Genomic DNA, 21698 nt, shown 5'->3' on the forward strand with positions numbered 1-21698 from the left:
GGATTCGAACCCACGACCTCGGACTCCCAAGCTCGGGCTCTTTCCACTGAGCCATGCTGTTCTAAGCGCTGGGAGAGATACGGGGTCATCAGGTCGTCCCACGTGGGGCTCCCAGCCTTCATCCCCATTTTCCAGATGAGGCCACTGAGGCCCAGTTAATAATAATAATGTTGGTATCTGTTAAGCGCTTCCTATGTGCAGGGCACTGTTCTAAGCGCTGGGGCAGATACAGGGTCATCAGTTTGCCCCACGTGAGGCTCACAGATAAACCCCATTTTCCAGATGCGGGAACTGAGGCCCAGTCACCCAGCTGACAGGTGGCGGAGGCGGGATTCGAACCCGTGACCTCCGCCTCCCCAGCCCGGCCTCTTTCCGCTGAGCCAGGCTCGGGGCCGGCGGGCGGGCGGGCGGGGGGGAGGGGTGCGGCGCGAGGGCCCGACCGGAAGCGGGGGGGGGGGCGGGCCCACTTCCGGCGTCCCGGCCCCTGCCTCTGCCCCGGCCCCGGCCCCTGCCCCTGCTTAGTCAGCGGCGTCGCCCGGGAGGCCGCCTTGGGCCCCGGCGCGCGCCCGGGCGGCTGGCGCGCATGCGCCCCGCGGCGGGGAGGGGAGGGGAGGGGAGGGGCGAGGGGAGGGCCGAGGGGAGGGCGGGGCCTGCGGCGCAGGCGCAGTGAGGACAGGCTCCCTCCCTCCCGCCCGCCTGGCCTGGGCGACGGCGCCGGCCGGACCGCCCTCCTCCTCTTCCTCCTCCTCCTCCTCCTCCTCCTCCTTCTTCTCCTCCTCCTTCTTCTTCTTCTTCTTCTTCCCTCCCGCCTTTCCCCGGCCTTTCCCCCCGGGACGGGCATGGCGGCGGCCGCCAACTTCGGCAAGATCCAGATCGGGATCTATGTGGAGATTAAGCGGAGCGATGGTGAGCGGGGCGGGGACGGGGGGAGGGGAGGGGAAAGGAGGGGAAGGGAGGGGGCCGCCGCCGCCGCCGCCGCTGCTGCAGTGCCGGGGGCGGGGACCCCCGATGGCCGCCCTTCCTCCTCATCCTCCTCCTCCTCCTCCGGGACCTGACGCCGCCCGGGCGCCTGCGCGGCGAGCGGGCGCGCGCCGGGACCGGCCGGGGGGGGGGGGGCGCGTGCACGCGCAGGACCGGACCCCCCCCACCGTGGGCAGAAGGGGGGGGGCGTCGCCCACCCGACAACGAGGCCCTGCATCATCATCATCATCATCATGTGGATATTTATTAAGCGCTTCCTCTGTGCAGAGCACTGTGCTAAGCGCTGGGGGAGACCCAGGGTCATCAGGTGGTCCCACGGGAGGCTCCCAGGCTGCCTCCCCATTTGACAGATGAGGCCACTGAGGCCCAGAGAAGTGACTCGCCCACAGCCGCACGGGTGGCCGGGGGTCTTTATAGTAATGAGAATAATAATAATGAGAATGATAATAATAATAATGATGGGAGGCAGCCTGGCTCAGTGGAAAGAGCCTGGGCTTCGGAGTCAGAGGTCATGGGTTCGACTCCCAGCCCTGCCCTTTGTCGGCTGGGTGACTGTGGGCAAGTCACTTCGCTTCTCTGGGCCTCAGTGACCTCATCTGGAAAATGGGGATTAACTGGGAGCCTCACGTGGGACAACCTGATGACCCTGGATCTCCCCCGGCGCTAAGAACAGTGCTCTGCACATAGGAAGCGCTTAACAGATACCAAGGTTATTATTATTAATGATAGTATTTCTTTAGCGCTGTTCTGAGCGCCGGGGAGGGAGGTCACGGGTTCGAATCCCCGCCTCTGCCACTTGGCAGCTGGGTGACTGTGCGCCAGTCACTTCGCTTCTCGGGGCCTCAGTGACCTCTTCTGGAAAATGGGGATTAACTGGGAGCCTCACGTGGGACAAGCTGATGACCCCGTGTCTCCCCCAGCGCTTAGGACAGTGCTCTGCACATAGTAAGGGCTTAACGAATGCCGTAATTATTATGCAAGGTCATGAGGTGGTCCCCACGGGGGGCTGCCCGCCTTCATCCCCATTTGACGGAGGAGGGGACTGAGGCCCTGAGAGGTGACTGGTCCATGGTCACCCAGCTGACCAGCGGCGGAGCCGGGATTAGAACCCACGACCTCGGACTCCCCAGCCCGGGCTCTTGCCACGGAGCCACGTTGCTTCTCTGTGGTGTTTGGTAAGCGCCTAATCTAGGCCGAGCACTGTTCTAAACACTGGGGTTGGGGGGGGTACAAGGTCATCAGGTGGTCCCCGCGGGGGGCTCCCCGTCTTCATCCCCATTTGACAGAGGAGAGAACTGAGGCCCAGAGAAGTGAAGGGGGTTCGAATCCCGGCCCCGCCGCTTGTCAGCTGGGTGACGTCGGGCAAGTCGCTCCTCAGAGCCTCAGTTTCCTCCTCTGTCGAATGGGGATGAAGACTGGGAGCCCCACGTGGGACCACCTGATGACCATATATCCCCCCCAGCGCTTAAAACAGTGCTTGGCATATAGTAAGCACTTAACAAATACCAAATTATTGTTATTATTATTATTATGAAGTGACTGGCCCATGGTCACCCGGCTGATAAGCGGCGGAGCCGGGTTTAGAACCCACGACCTCTGACTCCGGAGCCCGGGCTCTTGCTACTGAGCCACGCTGCTTCTCTGTGGTGTTTAAGTGCTTACTCTGTGCCAAGCACTGTTCTAAGCGCTGGGGAGGGGATACAGGGTCATGAGGTGGTCCCCACCCGGGGGGGCTCGCCGTCTTCATCCCCATTTGACAGAGGAGGGAACCGAGGCCCTGAGAAGTCACTGGCCCACGGTCACCCAGCTGACAAGCGGCAAAGCCGGGATTAGAACCCACGACCTCTGACTCCCAAGCCGGGGCTCTTTCCACGGAACCACGTTGCTTCCCGGTGGTGTTGGTTAAGCGTTACTCTGTGCCGAGCACTGTTCTAAGCGCCGGAGGGGATGCAAGATCATCAGGTTGTCCCACGTGGGGCATAAGTGCGGTGGGGTGGTGGGGGGAGCGAAGGGAGCGAGTCGAGGTGAAGCGGAAGGGAGGGGGAGCTGAGGAAGGGGGGGGTTCAATCTGGGAAGGCCTCTTGGAGGAGGTGTGCCTTCAGTCGGGCTTCGATGGCAGGGGGGGAAGGGTGATTTTCCGGTGGATTCGAGGCTGGGGGGGCCTTCCAGGCCGGAGGCAGGACGCGGGCCGGGGGTCGGCGGAGGGACAGGCAGGATCGAGGCCCAGCGAGACGGTCGGCAGCGGAGGAGCGGAGTGTGCCGGCTGGGGGGGAGGAGAGACGACACAGACCACCCCCCCATCCCCACCCCTCGCAGCCGGGTGCCCAACTGCGTCACCCGCCTCTAGGGCAAGCGTGGACGTGGTGGAGGTCGCCCCCGGTGTCCCCCCTCCGCCCCCCCAAACTGTTAAGTGTTAATTACCCGGCTCCACGTGGGAACGTGAATGTGTTACGCGCCGCCTCGCAACCGACCGGCTGCCGGGACCACCCTAGCCTAATAATAATGATGGTGGTATTTGTTAAGCGCTTACTATGTGCAAAGCACTGTTCTAAGCGCCGGGGAGATACAGGGTAATCGGGTTGTCCCACATGGCCCTCCCAGTTTCAGTCCCCATTTACAGATGAGGTAACCGAGGCACAGAGAAGTGAAGTGACTTGCCCAAAGTCACCCAGCTGGCAAGCGGCAGGGCCGCGATTCGAACCCGTGACCTCCGACTCCCAAGCCCGGGCTCTTTCCACTGAGCCACGCTGCTGCTCTAAGCAGCCCTGCCCGCGTTAGCGGTTTGGTTCCAGCGTTTGGCTTCGGGCTTAGTCCGTTCATTCAGTCCTCTTCATTGAGTGCTTACCGTGTGTGAAATCAGTCGGTCGTATTTATCGAGTGCTTACCGTGTGCAGAGCACTGTACTGAGCGCTCGGAAGAGTAAGCAACACATTGGGTGCCCGCAACAAGCGTATAGTCCAGAGTAGAGCTGTGGTAGCCCTGGAGAGCTCTGCCGCCCTGGGCTGCTGTGTGAACTTGGGCAAAATGCTTCACTTCTCTGGACTTCAGTTCCCTCATCTGTAAAATGGGGGTGGAGACCGTGAGCACCGTGTGGGACGGGGACTGTGTCCAACCTGATATGCTCGTGTCCCACCCGCCGCTTAATACGGTGCCTGGAACATAGTAAGCGCTTAACAAATACCGTTATTATTATTGTCTATACGGTAGCCTGATGTTCTCCGGCCCAGCCCGCACACTCCGCTCCTCTGCCGCCGCTCGCCTCCTCACGGTGCCCCGTTCTCGCCCGTCCCGCCGGCGACCCCCGGCCCGCGTCCCGTCGCTGACCCGGAACGCCCTCCCTCCTCACCTCCCCCAAACTCACTCCCTTCCCCTCTTCAAAGCCCTACTGCGAGCTCACCTCCTCCAGGAGGCCTTCCCACACTGAGCCCTCCCTTTTCCTCCGCTCCTCCTCCCCTCCCCATCGCCCCTCCTCCCTCCCCTCTTCCCCCTTCCCCTCCCCACAGCACTTGTGTATATTTATACATATTAATTGCTGTATTTTATTAATGGTGTGTAGATATCTATAGTTCTGTTTATCTATTTTGATGGTAGTGATGCCTGTCTGTTTGGTTGTCTGTCTCCCCCTTCTAGACTGGAAGCCCGTTGTTGGATAGGGATTGTCTCTATCTGTTGCCCCATTGTGCTTTCCAAGCGCTTAGTACAGTGCTGTGCACACAGTAAGCGCTCAGTAGACGCGATTGAATGAATGACCCCAGAGCTTCTGTGGGAGGGGCAGTTTCTCGGGGTGATCTCTGTGTGAGTTCACGCACCCTCGATTTCTCTTCTCTCAGTACAGTACCAAAAATACCAGAAGTGTTTATCACAAGTTAAAATTGAAGTCAGAGTGGCCTCACCTGTGCCTTTGGATTAATGGGGGCCGCAAAATATGCCGCAGTGGTGTGCTTGCAAACTGTTTATTGGACACCCCCTCCCCAGAATATGCAGTAACAATCTTCCGTTTATTAAGTTGAGGAGAGAGTCAGATAAGAGCCTTCTGGCCGAAGTTTCAAAGTGAAATCGGAGGGAAAGGTTTTTGTGTATTTCATGTTTTAATGGGTGTGTCCAGAGCCCATGAGGGGAGAGACGGAGTCTGCCGGCTCCGTTGTACTTTCCAAGCGCTTAGCCCAGCACTCTGCGAACAGTAAGTGCTCAAGAAATACCACTGATTTCAGAGTAACCTTTATATATTTGTTTTGAAAAAAACCCTCTTATTAGCACAGATCTGTTTCTGGAGGTGTGGACAGAGTAGGCCGTGCACCCACCAGTAGGAGCTGGCGGAGACTGTAATCGAATCAGTCAGTCGGTGGCATTAATATAGAGAGGTAGACAGGCTTTTGTTCATTCATTCATTTATTCAGTGGTATTTATTGAGCGCTTACTATGTGCAGAGCACTGTACTAAACGCTTGGAACGGACAATTCGGCCACATATAGAGGCAGTCCCTGCCCAGTGACGGGCTCACGGTCTAATCGGGGGAGACAGAGCAAAACAGAACGAAACAAAAACAAGACAACATTATCAGGATGATAATGTTCTCCCCAAGACCTCAGAACCGGGCCGGACAGGCCGAACTGGGTTTGCGCTCTGGTCTGGGCCGGTTTGGTTCTGTTCCGGGATGGGTCCCGGGATCCGGTTTCGTCCAGATTCCCCAGGCCTCGCCTAAAGTGCCCTTTTTGGGCTGTTCCGACCCAGACTGGGCAAACTGGGGCCCCCCGCATCTGCCCGCCTGCCTCTTGGCCCTCGGGGCCGGCCGAGACCCCGTCCCCGTCCCTCCGTTCGCCTCTGGAGAAGAGCGGTTCCCCGGGGGTTTTAGATGTCTAGGTTTCCCCCTCCAGTTGGGCCACATTTCCCGCAGAGGGGAAGAGAAACGGGATCTCTGTTCCTGGGGACTCTCGCCCCTGGGGAGAGGGGGATTGGGCTGTGTGGCTCCCAGCTGCTTCACCAACTGCCGTTCTTAGACCGGAGGGCAAGGCAAGAGGGGTCCTGGGCCCGAAATAGTGCCGGAAGCAACGTGCGGCACGCGCGCTCCTGGGGAAGGGGCTGAAAGCAAGAGGTCGAATCCTGTGAAAGCACAAGTGGCGACAGTCTGTCTGCCGGCTCCTTGGAGTCCTTCGCAAGCCCCGGAAACTGGTGAAGGACGGGGGTGATCCACCCTGAAGTGATAGGGCAGCTTGATTTGCTGCCTCCCCTTCCTCTCTCCTCCATTTTGCTCCGTGGCCCTCTGCAGACTGGCGTCTTCCCCTTCGCTCCATGGAAACTGCCTTCTCTACCCCATCCTAATCCTCCTTGATCTCTCCACTGTCTCTGACACTGTGGGCCACCCCTTTCTCCTGGAAACTTGACCTCTCTTGACGTCACTGACACTGTCCTCACCTGGCTCTCTTACCTCTCTGGCTTCTCCTTCTCCGACTCTTTTGTGGGCTCCTCCTCCACCTCCCAACTCCTTACTCTGGGAGCCCCTCGGGCCTCAGTTCTTGCTCCCCTTCTCTTCTCCCTTTATGCCCTCTTTCTCGGAGAACTCGTTTGCTCCCATACCTATAAGTACCAGCTGTGTACGCGTGACTCCCAGATCTACCTCTCCAGCCCTGATCTTTCTCCTGTGCAGTCTCGTATTTCCCCCGCCTTCAAGTCATACCTCAAGCTTAACGTGTCCGAAACAGAATTCCTCATTTTCTCATCCAGACCCTGACCCTCCCATCAACTTCCCCGTAACTGTCGACAGCTCCACCATCCTCCCTGTCTCACAAACCCTTAACCTTGGCATCATCCTTGACTCATCCCTCTCTCTTTCAACCCACATATTCAGTCTCCTGAAATTGTCAGGCCTTCCTTCATTACATCTCTAGACTCTGCCCCTTCCTCTCCAACCAAACTGCTGCTGTGCTGATCCAAGCACTTGTCAATCATATCATGATCGGTGGTATTTTTTGCACGCTTACGGTGTGCAGAGCACTGGGCTGAAGAGCTTGGGAGGACCTGTTCACCGGTCCACAAATCTCTCCTTGACTACTGCCGTCGACCTCCTCCCTGACGGCCTGGTCTGTAGTCTCTCCCTCCTCCGGTCCTGACTTCACTCTGTTGCACAGATGATTTTTCTAAAAAAAAATAAAATAAAATCAATTTAAAAAATTCCATCCACACCTTTCCAGTGCTTAGAAACCTCCAGCGATTGCCCACCATCTCCATATCAAACAGAAACCTCTTTACCAATCAGCTCTCTTCCTCTTATCTAACCTCACTGATGTCCTACTCCAACCCACCCCACACACCTCCCTCCTCTACTGCCAACCCGCTCGCTCTACCTCGATCTCATCCATCTCGCTGCCGTCGTCCCCTTGCTCACGTGAACTCTCTTCCCCTTCATCTCCTTCGGAACACTTCTCTCCCCATCCTCAGTGCCATCTAAAACGACATCCTCTCCGAGAGGCCTTCCCTCACTTCCCCACCTATGCACCCTCCCTTCCGCATTGCCTGGGTCTATACCTCTTAGGCGCTTTGTTACTCACCTTGCCCTACGGCACCTCTGCTATCCAAATCCTCCTATTCTGCTGTTTCACTTATTTGTTAATTATTTGAGTGTCTCTTTACCCCCCATACTGTAAATTCCTTAAGGGCAGCAATTGTGTCTGCCAAATATATTATGATGTATTCTTCCAAGTGCTTAGAACAGTGCTCGGTAAATACCATTGATTATCTCCTCACCTCATACTCTCCGACTACAACCCAGCCTGCACACTTTGCTCCTCCAATGCCAACCTTCTCGCTGAATCTTGATTTCATCTGTCTCACCGCCGACCTCTTGCCCACATCCTGCCTCTGGCGTGGAATGCCCTCTCTCTCCATATCAGACAGACACTCTCCCCTCCTTCAAAGCCTTATGGAAGGCCCCGCTCCTTCGAGAGACCTTACCCGACTAAGCCCTCCTTTCCTCTTGTCCCACTCCCTTCTGCGTCGCCTTGACGGGCTCCCTTTATTCATCTCCTCCCCCGCCCCAGCCCTACAGTACAGTACACAGCTGTAATTTTATTTAACGTTTATCTCCCCCTCTAGACTGTAAGATCGTGGTGGACAGGGATTGCGTCTGTTATTGTTACACTGTTCTCTCCCAAGCGTTTAGTACAGTGCTCTGCACATGGTAAGTGCTCAGTAAATACAGTCGACGGACTGCAGTGCATTGTCTCCGAGAAGCAGCATGGCGTAGCGGGTAGAGCATGGACCCGGGAGTCCGAAGGTCATGGGTTCTAATCCCAGCGCTGACACGTGGGTGCTGTACCTTGGGCAAGTGACTTCACGTCTCTGGGTCTCAGTTACCTCATCTGTATTGTGGGGATTGAGACTGTGAACCCAAAGTGGGACAGGGACTGTGTCCAACCCTATTCGTTCATATCCACCCCATAGTAAGCACTTAAACATTACCATAATTATTATTATTATCAGTACCTGAGTGGTCACCGCAGACAGAGCACTTTACAGAGCTTTTGGGAGGATGCCGTAGAAGTAGGAATTACTTCTGTCCCTGTCTCAGAGGAATTTGCATTCTCATGGGAGAGAGTGGTAGACCCAACTGAAATGATCTAATATGGAGAAGAGTAAGAAGTAAGCCGGGGAGAGATTAATCAGAAGAAATAAGCAGATCTGCACGAGGGCTAATGATGACTAGCAGCGGGGGGCGAGGAGGGGAGAGGGGATGGTACCACCCAGGAGGAGGGGGAAGCAGGTTTGTGATGAGGCGGTAATGTCCGTGGCCTCCCGTCTCCAAACAGGAGTGCTCCTTGGGGGATGGTGGCCTTCCCTTGCTAGCCCTAGCCACAGAGAGCAGAGCCCAGTGGAGCTGGGCAGGTGGTCAGGTAGGTCCTTCCCCCCCCTCCCCCCCCCACTTTTTTATGGTATTTGTGTTTGCAAAAAGATGCATCCTCCCTAGGGAGGTGAAGCGGAGACCGCTAGAACTGTCTGTCTACTGTTCAAGACCCAGTAATACAAATATTCAGACTTCGATAAAATTCATATCGTGATTTCTCTCAGATACTCTGCCCCAGGCACATCAGCTGGCACGTGGCCTGTCGGTTTGGGCCCCCTGGGGATCTGGAGCCCCACCGCAGCATGCGGTCTGTGCCGGGCAGAAGCTCAGCGCTCGCCCCGTGTACACAGGATGGCCCGAAATGGCTCACCGGGGGATCAGCAAGGGGCCCAGGGCACGTCTTTTGACAGAAAGATGTCACGGTGTCGGGATTTGGAGTGGCGGCAAAGCATTGCTAGACGGGGGGAAATGAGCACTTGCCAGACCTTCTGAGAAAAATCCACAAGGACTCTTTCACTTCTTGCAAGCATTATCTTAAAACGGTGTAATCCCCATTAGGGGAAAGTTAGCAGAATTCCCCTAATCCAAGGGCGACCAAGCCAACAAGCCATTGGAAGTCGAATGTATGGCTGGGTTGGATCTCCGCCCCTTAACCTGGGGAATCTTGGACAAGTTTCATCCTACCCACCAGCACAGATGATCCCCTCGGTCCAAACCCGGTGGCTGTTGGCTGTGCAGAAAGCTCAGAACTTGGCTTTGCCCCGTGGGAGGTCCACGCAGTGGAGGACGGTGGCATATTGGGCTCCCGCTCTGAAAACTCCACTTCCCCGCCCCCGCCTTGGATCTTGGACTCCTGAAGTCGGTTTTATGGGGTGCGGAGGTGGGGGTTGGCTGCCCGATGATGATAATGGTGCTGGTGGTATTTGATGAGTGTTCACTGTGTGCGGAGCCCTGTGCGTATATTCTAGCCACAGGTGTATTGGGCAGGGTCCCTGTTCACAAAAGGCTCACGGTCTGAGTTGGAAGGGGCCTCTCAATTTACTCCATCAGCAGGGACGCATCATATCCAGATGGATTTTTTTGCCCCTTCATTTTTGTGAAGGCCACTGAGAGAGACTGGGCAAGTTAGCCACAATAAAGTGAGAATGGTAGTGGGCTGGTGACTTTTCTGCCCTAACTGCTGTTTCTCTTTGCTAGAGGAAGGGTGGCCCCCCCCCAGAACATTTTCCCAGTGGCAGTTGGCTTGAGGATTCCTCCAGGCCAAGTGAAAAGCTCGCGTCTCTGCCGCTTGGCTTAGTGGATAGAGCATGGGCCTAGGAGTCAGAGGACCCGGGTTCTGATCCTAGCCCTGCCGACTGATTGCTAGGTGACCTTGGGCAAGTCACGTCTCTGGGCCTCAGTTCCCTCATCTGTGGAATGAGGACTAAGACTGTGAGCCCTGTGAGGAACAGAGACTGTGTACGAGGGGATTACCTTGTATCTACCACAGCATTTAGAACAGTACCTGGCACTGTAAGCACTTAACGAAGACCATACGTTATTGTTATTACCAGTGGGATTTCGTCTTCTGCTGTCCGAACTTCGAAGAAGGCTCGAAAACTTCTAATCGACGCTAGGTCTGAATTCCAAGCGTTGCCTTTGATGGGAATAGACTGAATTCTGACATCTCCCCTCCACCTAACTTGAGCGGTCTCAAAGCCCTTTCAGCCCTGGTCGGTGGTTGCTGTCAGAAGTGCCAGCAGAAGCCAAATGCCCCTCTTTGTTTTCCCAATGACTTCATTCCTGCTCAGCTCCTGGCAGAGTTGTGATAGGAAGGAAGTAGCGGGTGCCGTCTCCGTTTCCCTATTTGCCGTCTTCGCCAGTGCCGGAGGAAGCAAACGGGGAGCTGTCGACACCCTCTTGCCCCGGGGACGGCGTGGGGCTCCGTCGTCAGAGGTCCTGGAGCAGCAGCAGTGAAATTTATAGAAAGAAACCGGGAACCAGAGCCCCCGGCCTCTCCCGTTTCCCCTCAGCTTGAGAACCGACAAGTCTGTGACTCCTTAGTTCTCTGCCATCCCCACACCCTGGAGTTTTTTCTCCTCTCTGCCATCCCTTCACCCTGGAGTTCCTTCTCTTTCTCCCCGTCTGCCTTTGCCCTCCAACCCACTTGAGCTTTCGTGGGACGTCCCCCAGGAGCTCTCTTTTTTAATGGTATTTGTTAAGCAATTAGGATGTCCCAGGCAATATACAAAGCACTGGGGTAGATTGATTCAATCGTGTTTTTTAAGCGCCTGCTATGTGCAGAGCACTGTACTAAGCGCTTGGAAAGTACATTTCAGCAACAGTTAGAGACCATCCCTGCCCACTACGGGCTCACAGCCTAGAAAGGGGGAGACAGGCATCAAAACAAGTAAACAGGCATCAATAGCATCAATATAAATTAATAGAATTATAGCTATATACACATAATCAGTAAAAATAAATGGAATTATAAATATGTCCATATATACGCAAGTGCTGTGGCGAGGAAGGGGGTAGAACAAAGGGAGTGAGTCGGGGCGATGGGGAGGGAGCAGAGGAAATGGGGGGCTAATCAGATACGGTCTAATCAAGTTGGACACAGTCCCTGTCCCACTTGGGGCTCGCGGACTTAATCCCCATTTTACAGTTGAGGTACTTGAGACACAGAGCAGTGAAGGGGCTTGCCCAAGGTCATACGGCAGACAAGTTGCGCAGCTGGGGTTGAAAGCCAGGTTCCTCTGGCTCTCAGGCCTGTGATCGATCTAGCTCTTCATTTACCCCTATGTGACCTCTCCATTCCTGACTTTCCCTCTAGTAAAACGTTATGGATCTTTCATCCATATATTGATCCAGACCCTTCTTGATTGACCGATATTTTTGGCCTGCACGACTTCCTGTGGTAATAAATTCCATGTTTACCCCTACCTGGCTAGACTGAAACTAACCCTGCCTGGAGTACACTCAATCAATCTCTCAATCAGTGGTTTTTGAGTGGTTTTTGTGTACAGGGCACTGTACTAAGCACTTGGGAGAGTACAGTATAAGAGCTGCGCTTACAATGCGCTTACACACTGGGTAAGGCCATATTAATAAATTCCTGAAAGGATGGGTGGGAAATAACTGTTTATTTTAGACAATAATAATAATAATATTGGTATTTAAGCGCTTGCTATGTGCCAAACACTGTTCTAAGCACTGGGGTAGATACAAGGTAGGTCGTCCCATGTAGAGCTCACAGTCTTCATCTCCATTTTACAGATGAGGTAACTGAGGGACAGAGAAGTTAAGTGACTTGCCCCAGCTGACAGGTGGGGGACCTGGGATTAGAACCCATGACCTCTGACTCCTAAGCCCGGGCTCTTTCCACTGAGCCACATTAGCAGTCCCCTTTCTTGAGTAGAATAAGTCCAAGGCAGAACGGCAGTTTAGGAGGATTGTGTCCCCCAGGCAGACCCTCCTTGATGACTCCAGGTCCCTCGCGGAGCTATTTACTTAGTGAAGGACACATCCCCGGGGGGAGAGGGCGGAGCCTATCACAGCCCCTCCCTTGACAAGGGCAGGATATCGGTCGGATGTAACGTCTTCTGGGAATGGATCTGGGCTTTCCGACCAATTCACACCCATTCTGCCAGCGCGAGGAGTTTTTGCGGAGAGTCTTGGGGGCTGGCCATGACTCTGCTCTCTCTCTCGCCAGCCCTTCAACCTCTCTTGCCCTAAATTCTGCTGGACTGACCCTTACTAGCCCTTCTCCCACCCCCACCTCTTATCCCTGTGCTCCCTAAATGATTTATTTGAGGGGTCTTAGGCTCACTGCAGCAAGATTGGCAGTTTGGGCCCTTGATGGACTTGGGGTATTCACAGAGGCTAGGACTGAGCAAAGTAGCTTGGTTCACGGCGTAAAACTTGGCTGCCTGTCACCGATTGGGTCGAATTTAGTCTCTACCTGCTCCTTTGAGGCCGGTCTCTTCCGATCCCAAGAGCCTGAGTGTTTCCAGCAAGAAAATGCTCAGAGATCCCTGGAGGAAATGACCTAATAATAATAATATAATAATAGTTGTGGTATTTAAGCACTTACTCTGTCCCAAGCAGTGCACTAAGCACTGGGGTAGATACAAGCAATTTGGGTCGGACACAGTCCCTTTCCCACACGGGACTCCCCGGCTCCTAATCCCCATTTTCAGATGAGGGAACTGAGACCCAGAGAAGGAAAGTGACTTGTCCAAGGTCACACAGCAGACAAGTGGCAGAGCCTGGATTAGAACCCAGGTCCTGACTCCCAGGCCCCTACTCTCTCCACTAGGCCACGCTGCTTCAAACAGCAGCAGGAGGAGAAGCAGCGTGGCTCAGTGGAAAGAGCCCGGGCTTGGGAGTCAGAGGTCATGGGTTCGAATTCTGGCTCTGCCACTGCTCAGGTGTGTGACTTTGGGCAAGTCACTTACTTCTCTGGGCCTCAGTTCCCTCACCTGTAAAATGGGGATTAAGACTGTGAGCCTCACGTGGGACAACCTGATGACCCTGTACCTACCCCAGCGCTTAGAACAGAATATATTTTTGTTATCCTATTTATTTTGTTAATGAGATGTACATCACCTTGGTTCCATTTATTGCTATTGTTTTTGTCTGCCTTTCTCCCCCGATTAGACCGTAAGCCCTTCAATGGGCAGGGACTGTCCCTATCCGTGGCCGATTTGTACATTCCAAGCGCTTAGTACAGTGCTCTGCACATAGTAAGCGCTCAATAAATACTTTTGAATGAATGATCAGTGCTCTGCACATAGTAAGCACTTAACAAATTCCAATATTCAAACGGTTCCAGTCCGTCTGGCCACCCCCGGGGAGAGGTGAGGGCCGAGGTCCAATGCCGACGATCCTCGAGGCGGATGCGGTGTGTGCTGCCCGTGTCTAGGCTGGTCGACTCGGGGCCGCTCAGTTCACTTGTGCTTATTCGCGTGCGGCGCGCGTGCTTCTCTCTCTTTCTCTCTCTGCAATGTCCGTTCTTTTTACTAGGGAAGTAACTCTGGGGGAGCAGACGGGGGCCAGGGTGGGTGGCCGTTTTGATCGGCCGGCATCCCCCTTCTCGATGTGGAAGCGGGCAGGGGCCTGGCTGCCCGACACCGGAGCGGCAGGAGCGGTTTGCTGCCGATCGGCCCGGCTGGCTCCCGGTTAGGTAAGGGGTCTGTGGGGAAGGAGGGGCGGTGACTCCCTCGCACGGCTCAGGGACCCTCATTAAATCAGTCGTCTGGGGGCAGGACAAGGGACAAACAGGTCAGGTTAAGCGGACGACCGGGAGCTGCTCTGTCCGGACGGGCCTGGTCGAGAGGCACTGAGGTTGACTCTCAAGTCCTTCCTTGATGCCGGGCTGGGCGGGACATTGGGTTGGTCAGGATTGCGGTCAGTGCAGATCTCCACGAATGGGCGGGCTAAGTTCTTTCTGCCCTAGAAGATATTGAAGCGAACCCCATTTTGGAGGTCGTCGTCCCCCAAAATGTAACCGAGTGATCTGTGTCGCTAGAGAGTCTAGGAAACAGTGCGCGGTTGTCTGTAAACTCTGTCGCTCCCTGCTACTTGTAATTCACTCTAGGGTCTATTACTCTTCCCTCCTTCAAAGACTTCATCTCCTCCAGGAGGCCTTCCCTGCATAAACCTCCTCTTTTCCTCTCCTCCCACTCCCTTCTGGGTCACCCTGACTTTCTCCCTCTGTTCTTCCCCGCTCCCAGGCCCACAGCACTTATGTGCATATCTGTCATTTATATTACTATCTTGTCATTCATTCATTCAGTTATATTTATTAAGCGCTTATTGTGTGCAGAGCACTGAGGTAAGTGCTCGGGAAAGTACGATACAACCATAAACAGTGACATTCCCTGCCCACAGGGAGCTCACAGTCTAGCGGGGTCGGGGGGAGACGGACATCAATGTAATTAAATAAAACTACAGATAGATTCATGAGTGCTGTGGGGCTTGGGGTGGAGGGGAAGAGCAAAGAGACCAAGTCAGGGTGACGTAGAAGGGAGTGGGAGATGAGGAAAAGTGGGACTTAGTCTCGACTGTAAGCTCGCTTTGGGCAGGGAATGTGTCTGTTGTATTGTCCTGGGCCAAGTGCTTAGTACAGTGCTCTGCACACAGTAAGCACTCAATAATTATGATTAAATGAGTGAATATCTCCCCCCCACTTGATTGCAAACTCCTTTAGGGCAGGGGTTGGGTCTCTAAACTTACTACATTCTCCCAAGCACTTAGTTCCAAGCAGTGTACAGAGTAATCACTCAATAAATACTCTTGACTCATAGAGCGCTTTATGGAAGGGTGAAGAAACAGCCCTTTAAAGGGACCTTTTCCCGCACATCCCTCCACATATTGATACCGAGTGCTCCGGGCCTGTTAATGATAATGGCACTTGTTAAGCATTACTGTGCGTCAAGCACCGGGTGAAGTCTGGGGTGGATAATCGGGTTGGACGCAGTCTCGGTCTCACATGGCGTTCACAGTCTAAGTAGGAGGAAGTGGGATTTAATCCCACTTTACAAATGAAGAAACTGAGGAACAGAGAAGTGAACAGACCTGCCCCAAATCCCACAGCAGACCAGCGGCGGAGCCGAGATCAGAACCCAGTTGCTCTGACTCCCAGGCCTGTACTCTTTCACTAGGTAACGCCGCTTCCTTTTAGTGCACCGCCCACCTGACCAAATTCATAAATCGCCATCCCATTGATCAAGCCCGTTGTTGGGTAGGGATTTTCTCTATCTGTTGCCGAATTGGGCTTTCCAAGCGCTTAGTACAGTGCTCTGCACACAGGAAGAGCTCAATAAATGCGATTGAATGAATGAATGAAAGTAACTTAAATTTTTTAAGACTCTGTCTTTTCACTCCTGAGCTCACTTTTTTAACATACCTAATTCTCAAGTGTCCTACCTCTAAACCCTGTCTCATGCTCTCTGCCCACTGCCTGGAGCTCCCTCCCCCTCAGCTTTCCTCATCTCCACAAGCCTCCGGAAATCCCATCTCCTCCAGGAGGCCTTCCCTGACAACTTGTTTTCTCTCCGCCTCCTCAGCACTCGGGCACTGGGAAGTCCTTAACGAATACCACAATTCTTCGCTTGAACGTAGTGATTTAGATTCTCCACCACTCATGTTCTTTTTAATTCATAGTCCATCTTTTCCTTCTCTGCTTTCTCCTCGCAGTACATTATTTTATGACTGTCTCCCCCATTAGACTGCAAGCTCCTTGCGGTCAGGGATTGCATCTTTTATCTATATGGTCCTCTGTGCTGTGCACCCAGTAGGCACTCGAGTATTCCCGATGGATCAATTTGTTAGTTTCAGATGTCGTTTTCGGCTCAGAGTTTAGCCCATTAACAGCATCGGCATTTTGTAGGTGGTCTGATTGGCCAAGAGACCTACTTTGCTCAGAGGCCGCTACGTGGGCAGTTTCTGCGGCCGAGCCGGCCCGCGTGCCGGCCTGGAACTACGTCTGACTTCCCAGGTTCTGGAGTTTCCGGATTGATGCAGAGCGTGGCGGACGCCTCTTCCCCCCACCACACCCGCCCTACAGAAGCTTATAGGACATGCAGCTCAATGTGCCGGTCAGGTTTTCCTGCTTTCCCTCATTTGGGGACCTGGAGCTTGGCTGGAGGAAAAGCAGAGGTCGAGGCCCTGTCTGTGAATTAATTAGGCGGTGGATGGGGCTTAGCTCCCCTTCTAGATTGTAAATTTGTTGTGGGTGGGGAGCAGCCTGTCTGAAAACTCTATTGGATTTGTACTCTCCCAAGCGTTCTGCATAAAGAAAGTGCTGCATAAATGCCATCGATTGATTAGCTACTGGCCTGAACTTAGGAGGGCGAGCTGCTGCTGCCGAGCGGGACTCCAGCTTCCTCCGTGAGAGAATCCGGTGGAAACACCTAAGGACACGATCGTTCGTAAAGATTCGATACGGCCGTGGCCGCGCTCGGCCGGGCCGATGACGGCGAGCTGATCCAGGGGGTGGAGTCCCGGTTTTCTGCCTCTTCGGTCACCAACACGACCTGGTGGACATCATTTTAGGTGCTCTTCCTCTTTCCGTCGGGGAAAATCGGAACGCCACAGAACACAGTTGCCTTGACCTGGTAGCCCGACTTTTGGAAACCTACTGGTCCTGTGGCGGGGGATGGAGGGGACGGTGACTGGATGGGTTCTTCAACTCTTTCAAGGGCAGAGGGAGAGGGATTGCTCCAGGGCTGCGGCCGGGGGTCGGAGGAAGGGAGGGAGGTCGGTCATTCTCGTGGGAACGATTGTGGTGGAAAATAGTAATAATTGGGATATTTAAGTACTTGGTGTGTGTCAAAGTACCGTTCTAAGCGCTGGGGTAATAGCTCGGACAAGGTCCCTGACCCACCTGGGGCTCCCAGTATAAGTAGGGGTGGGGGACAGGTTTTGAAGATGGACTCTTCCCCGGGATCCTCACTCCCAGCCTAGCTCATGAAAGGGCTGTTTGCACTGGAACTGGTGCGGGAGAGAAAGAAACCTTCTACTGTAATCCCCTTACCGAGAGATCTCTAAGAAGAAATCTGTTGCCCATCTGTCTTGGGTTCTCAGATTCTACGCAGAAGAGGCTATCGGCCCTGCACCGGAGGAAATCAGAGGAGAGCAAATCGTCTGTTTTTCATTGGGTTTGGTTTCTGGCATCGCTAGTCCAAGAGAGGCAGTCGACTGTTTTGGGCAGTGTATTCCATCACCTTGGTTTAGCCAATCTGACTTTGGGGTAGAACAGCAAAACTGTGTTGTGTGTCTTCTTGGGTCTTTCCCCTCCTCCATCCACTTGCCCTTAGTATTCCACCATTTGTGTTTCTTTAGTTTTCTTGCCTCAAGCCGTGCTGTGCTGTGATCCTGAGATCACTTAGGAACAGGTACTCGGATTGCACTGTGAAAACCCGGCAAAGAATGTCGCGGTAGTTTTTAGGGCCTTCTTGCTTTCATGACTTTATAACACAGTTTTCGAGTGAGGAGGAATTGCATTCGCGGTGATAATTCCCAAATTTCTAGTGCTATATGTACATAGGACAGAAAACTAGTTTTCTATTTTATAGTAGTAGTAATAATATCTAAGTGCTTATTATGTGTCGAGGACTGTTTTAAGCGCTGGGGTAGACACAAGCTGATCAGGTTGGACACAGTCCCTGTCCCAAGTCTTAATCCCCATTTTACCAATGAGGTAACTAAGGCACAAAGAAGTGACTTGCCTAAGGTCACACAGCAGGCATCCCAGGTTCTTCTGACTCCCAGGCTTATGCTTTATCCACTAGGCCTTGCTGCTTCCTATTTTATTTGAGTTCAGGCCGTCTCAGGTACCTCCAGCTCTTTATTTAAGGAGGGATAAGCAAGTTCCAAGCTCTGTTTCAGTGTCTGTCTCCCGTTAAAATGTAGTCTTCTTGTGGAGAGGGATCGGGTCTGCTAATTTTATTGTTCTCTCCCAAGTGCTTAGTACAGAGCTCTGCACACAGTTCCACAATCTCTCCTGTTGATTGACTGGTTACTTTTGTCCCACTTCTCAATTTTTTCCCCATTTTACTTCACATGAATATCCTACCGGGGAATGAAGCTCAGAATCAGTTTTGTTCTGATGAGCCTCCCTGATGGAAAGTTTTGTGTGTGCTTTGCACACAGTAACTGCTCACTAAATACGACTGAATGAATGGGAGTGTAAAGCTATTGGCTAAAATTATTTTTTTGGATTATCCATCCCATAATCATATAAAGGAAAGTAAAGAATGGTAGGAATAGAATGGCTTCCCGTGGGTAATTTATCAAGGTTCTAGACACCCAAACATTTTCCAGATTTACCCCTTCCTCCCCTTCCCCTTAGCACTCAGGTGTCTCTACCGGCTCCCTTCGTTTGTTGTGACCACACTAGTTGTAAATATTTTTTGGTTTGCCTCTCCCTCTAGAGAGTAAGCACCTTGCGAGCAGGGAATATGTTCCATCATTATGCTGTACTTCGCAGGCGTCCGGTACAGCGCACGGCGTCCAGCTGGTCCTCAGCCCAGCCCTGTTGCTCCTACCTCTTACTCACACTCATCGCTCTCCGTTCACCACTCTGTCAGTTTGCAGTCCTCATGTTTTCCCTTTGCAGTCATGCCGATGACTTATTTATGATACTCAGTGGCCTGACTCCAAGCCTATGTTAAATAGCACGTGAGCCAGGAAGCGGCTCTAAGGGGTGAGAGTCTTGGCCAGGTTTTACCAGGCGGGAGGGGCGTGTATCTTACAGCAGAGGCTTGAACGTAGCATCTTGTCGGGTTGAACAGTTCAAAAACCTTGCCTTTTAATGTCTGCAGGTTGCACTGTAAACATTTTTTTCATCCAGCCTCCTGATCTCAGCAGGACTGCTTCTAACGGGTTCAGATTTGTTAATTGTGCTCTGCTTGGCAGTGATTGTGGCCCAAACTGTTGTTTTAGGGGTAGGTCCTTTTCCAGGCTCCCCTCCTGGCTCTACCAGCTGTCTCTCCTTCGCCTCCCGCTCATTCACAACAGAATGCTGTTAGATTTGTACCGCCGGACCTAACCGTGGTTCTCTAGCTTGTACTTAGCTTGTTGGTTGGCTTACCAAAGGATGAAACACCTAAAGAAGTTCCTCGGCCACTGCCCTGCCGCACCCTCCCCCCCCCCCCCCCCGCCCAACACCACCCCAAAAAAGATGTCAGATTTAAATTTCCTTGTCACATCTCAGAGCAGTGTTTTGATGCTATTGATGCCTGCCTACTTGTTTCGTTCTGTGTCCCCCTTCTAGACTGTGAGCCCGTTGTTGGGTAGGGATTGTCTTTATCTGTTGCCGAATTGGACTTTCCAAACGCTTAGTACAGTGCTCTGCACACAGTAAGCGCACAGTAAATACGACTGAATGAAAGTCTTAATAGCAGTCTTAGTCATCGAGTTCAATTTCAGCAGACCCTCCATTTGTAAAAAATAAATAAATAAATAAATAAATGCAAGTCTCCTTTCTCTGATCTGCAGCCAAATAACGAGCACTTTTGTTTAAGAAACTCCGATTTCCTACCTCGAAATCCAAGGGGAGAATGCCGGAGTTCATTTGGCGTGGTAAATTCATACTCTTAGGTGGTTTCGTTCAAAACCGGATAAGCGTTTTGGTTTGGTCCTGCCTGGCCCTAAGGGTTTGCTAATGACAGCAGGATCGTTGGCTGGCGTTCAGCCGGGTGTGCTCTTTTAGGAGGCTCTGGGTCCCCCCGCTGCACGGGAAGACCGTCCCTGGGCCCCCCCAAGTGCTCAGGACAAATTGTTTTCCGTGCCGCCCCTTTGGTTGGAATGGGGGTTCGTTGATCAGAGCTGGAGTTCTGCTTTGGGGTGGGCCACTGATCTGCTTTGGGAACTCGAGCACCTCGCTTGACATTATCCCACCTCCCGTTTGTTCAGGTATTTAAAAAGTAGGACCGGGCTTGGCCCCGGGGTCACCGAGGCTGCGAGTGATGGGGAGAAGTCTTTTTCTTTCTGCCCCCCCCCCCCCGTTCTGGGCCTCTTTCTTAAGGAATCTCATAGTGAATTGAAACCCGGAAGCGAATTCTCTGTGCCTCAGCGACCTCATCAGTAAAATGGGGATTAACTGTGAGCCTCATGTGGGACAACCTGACTACCCTGTATCTACCCCAGCGCTTAGAACAGCGCTCTGCACATAGTAAGCGCTTAACAGATACCAACATTATTATCATTATTATTACTCATGTTTCAAATGGTAGTAAGTGGCAATGTGGAACTGCGTCAGAAGTTGTTCATTGGCATAGTTTTTAGCAGGACAACGTCACCTTTTGGAAAAGGCTTCTCTGCCAGCTGCTGCCCCTCGTACGTGGATACTGTGTGGACACTAAATCTGACGAGCATCAGTGAGCTTTTAGCCATCATCCGGAGGGTGATCGGTAAGCATGTGGGATTTGTTATCCAGCAAGTTGTGCGGGCTAAAAGTATCATTCGATTCAAGGGAGGAGCGGAGAGGCCCGTAAGAAAAGTTAGGTATGGGGAATTGGCTGTCCCCAAAGATTAGGTTGGGCCTTGAGTCTGAAGGCCGGCCCACACACAGTACCTGATGATGATGATGATGGAGAAGCAGCGTGGCGTCATGGATAGAGCCCGGCCCCGGGAGTCAGAAGGCCACTGGTAAGAGAAGCAGCGTGGCCCAGTGGAAAGAACCCGGGCTGGGGAGTCAGAGATCATGGGTTCAAATCCCGGCTCCTCCGCTTGTCAGCTGTGTGACTTTGGGCAAATCACTTCTCTGGGCCTCAGTGACCTCATCTGTAAAATGGGCAGTAAGACTGGGAGGCCCACGTGGGACAACCTGATCACCTTGCATCCTCCCCAGCCCTTAGAAGAGTGCTTCGCACATAGTAAGCGCTTAACAAATGCCGTCATTATTTCTAATCGCGGCTCCACCGTTTGTGTGCTTTGTGACCTTGGGCAAGTCACTTCACTCTTCTAGGTCTCAGTTACCTCAACTGTAAAATGGGGATTGAGACTGAGCCCCTCGTGGGACAAGGGACTGTGTCCAACCCGATTTGCTGGTATCCACCCCAGCCCTTAGTACAATGCCTGGCACATAGTGGGTGCTTAACAAATACCGCAGTTATTATTATGATGATGATTGCATTATTCGATCAGTGCTTACTGGGCACCCGGCAGTCTACCGAGTGCTGGCGGAAATACAGTCGGATAGATCAGACACAGTCACCGTCCCTTTTGGGTGGGGTTCACGGTCCATGGTGGGAAAGGGAACAGGTAGCTTATCCCCGTTCCTTCCTGCTGAGGAAACTGAGGCCCAGAGAAGTGAAGCGGCTTCCCCAGGATCACGTGGCGGGCAGGTGGCCGAGGTGGGACTGGAGCCTAGATATGCTGACTCCCAGAC

General features: G+C 53.2%; 1 protein-coding gene across 4 annotated transcripts in view; it reads left to right on the forward strand.

Moving 5' to 3' along the window:
* The first annotated feature begins 757 nt into the window (after window positions 1–757).
* The window catches only part of KIF2A (kinesin family member 2A), a 61053-nt gene continuing 40112 nt past the window's right edge, over window positions 758–21698 (forward strand). For 2 of the 4 annotated variants that reach the window (XM_029064260.1, XM_029064262.1), the window contains exon 1: window positions 758–906. In XM_029064260.1, the coding sequence (XP_028920093.1) occupies window positions 840–906 (67 nt within the window). In that variant the 5' untranslated portion in view covers window positions 758–839. The remainder of the gene's footprint in view (window positions 907–21698) is intronic. The other 2 variants (XM_029064263.1, XM_029064264.1) reach the window with 1 other exon arrangement.

The sequence above is a fragment of the Ornithorhynchus anatinus genome, chromosome 1, assembly GCF_004115215.2.
Source record: "Ornithorhynchus anatinus isolate Pmale09 chromosome 1, mOrnAna1.pri.v4, whole genome shotgun sequence".
Lineage (NCBI taxonomy): Eukaryota > Metazoa > Chordata > Mammalia > Monotremata > Ornithorhynchidae > Ornithorhynchus > Ornithorhynchus anatinus.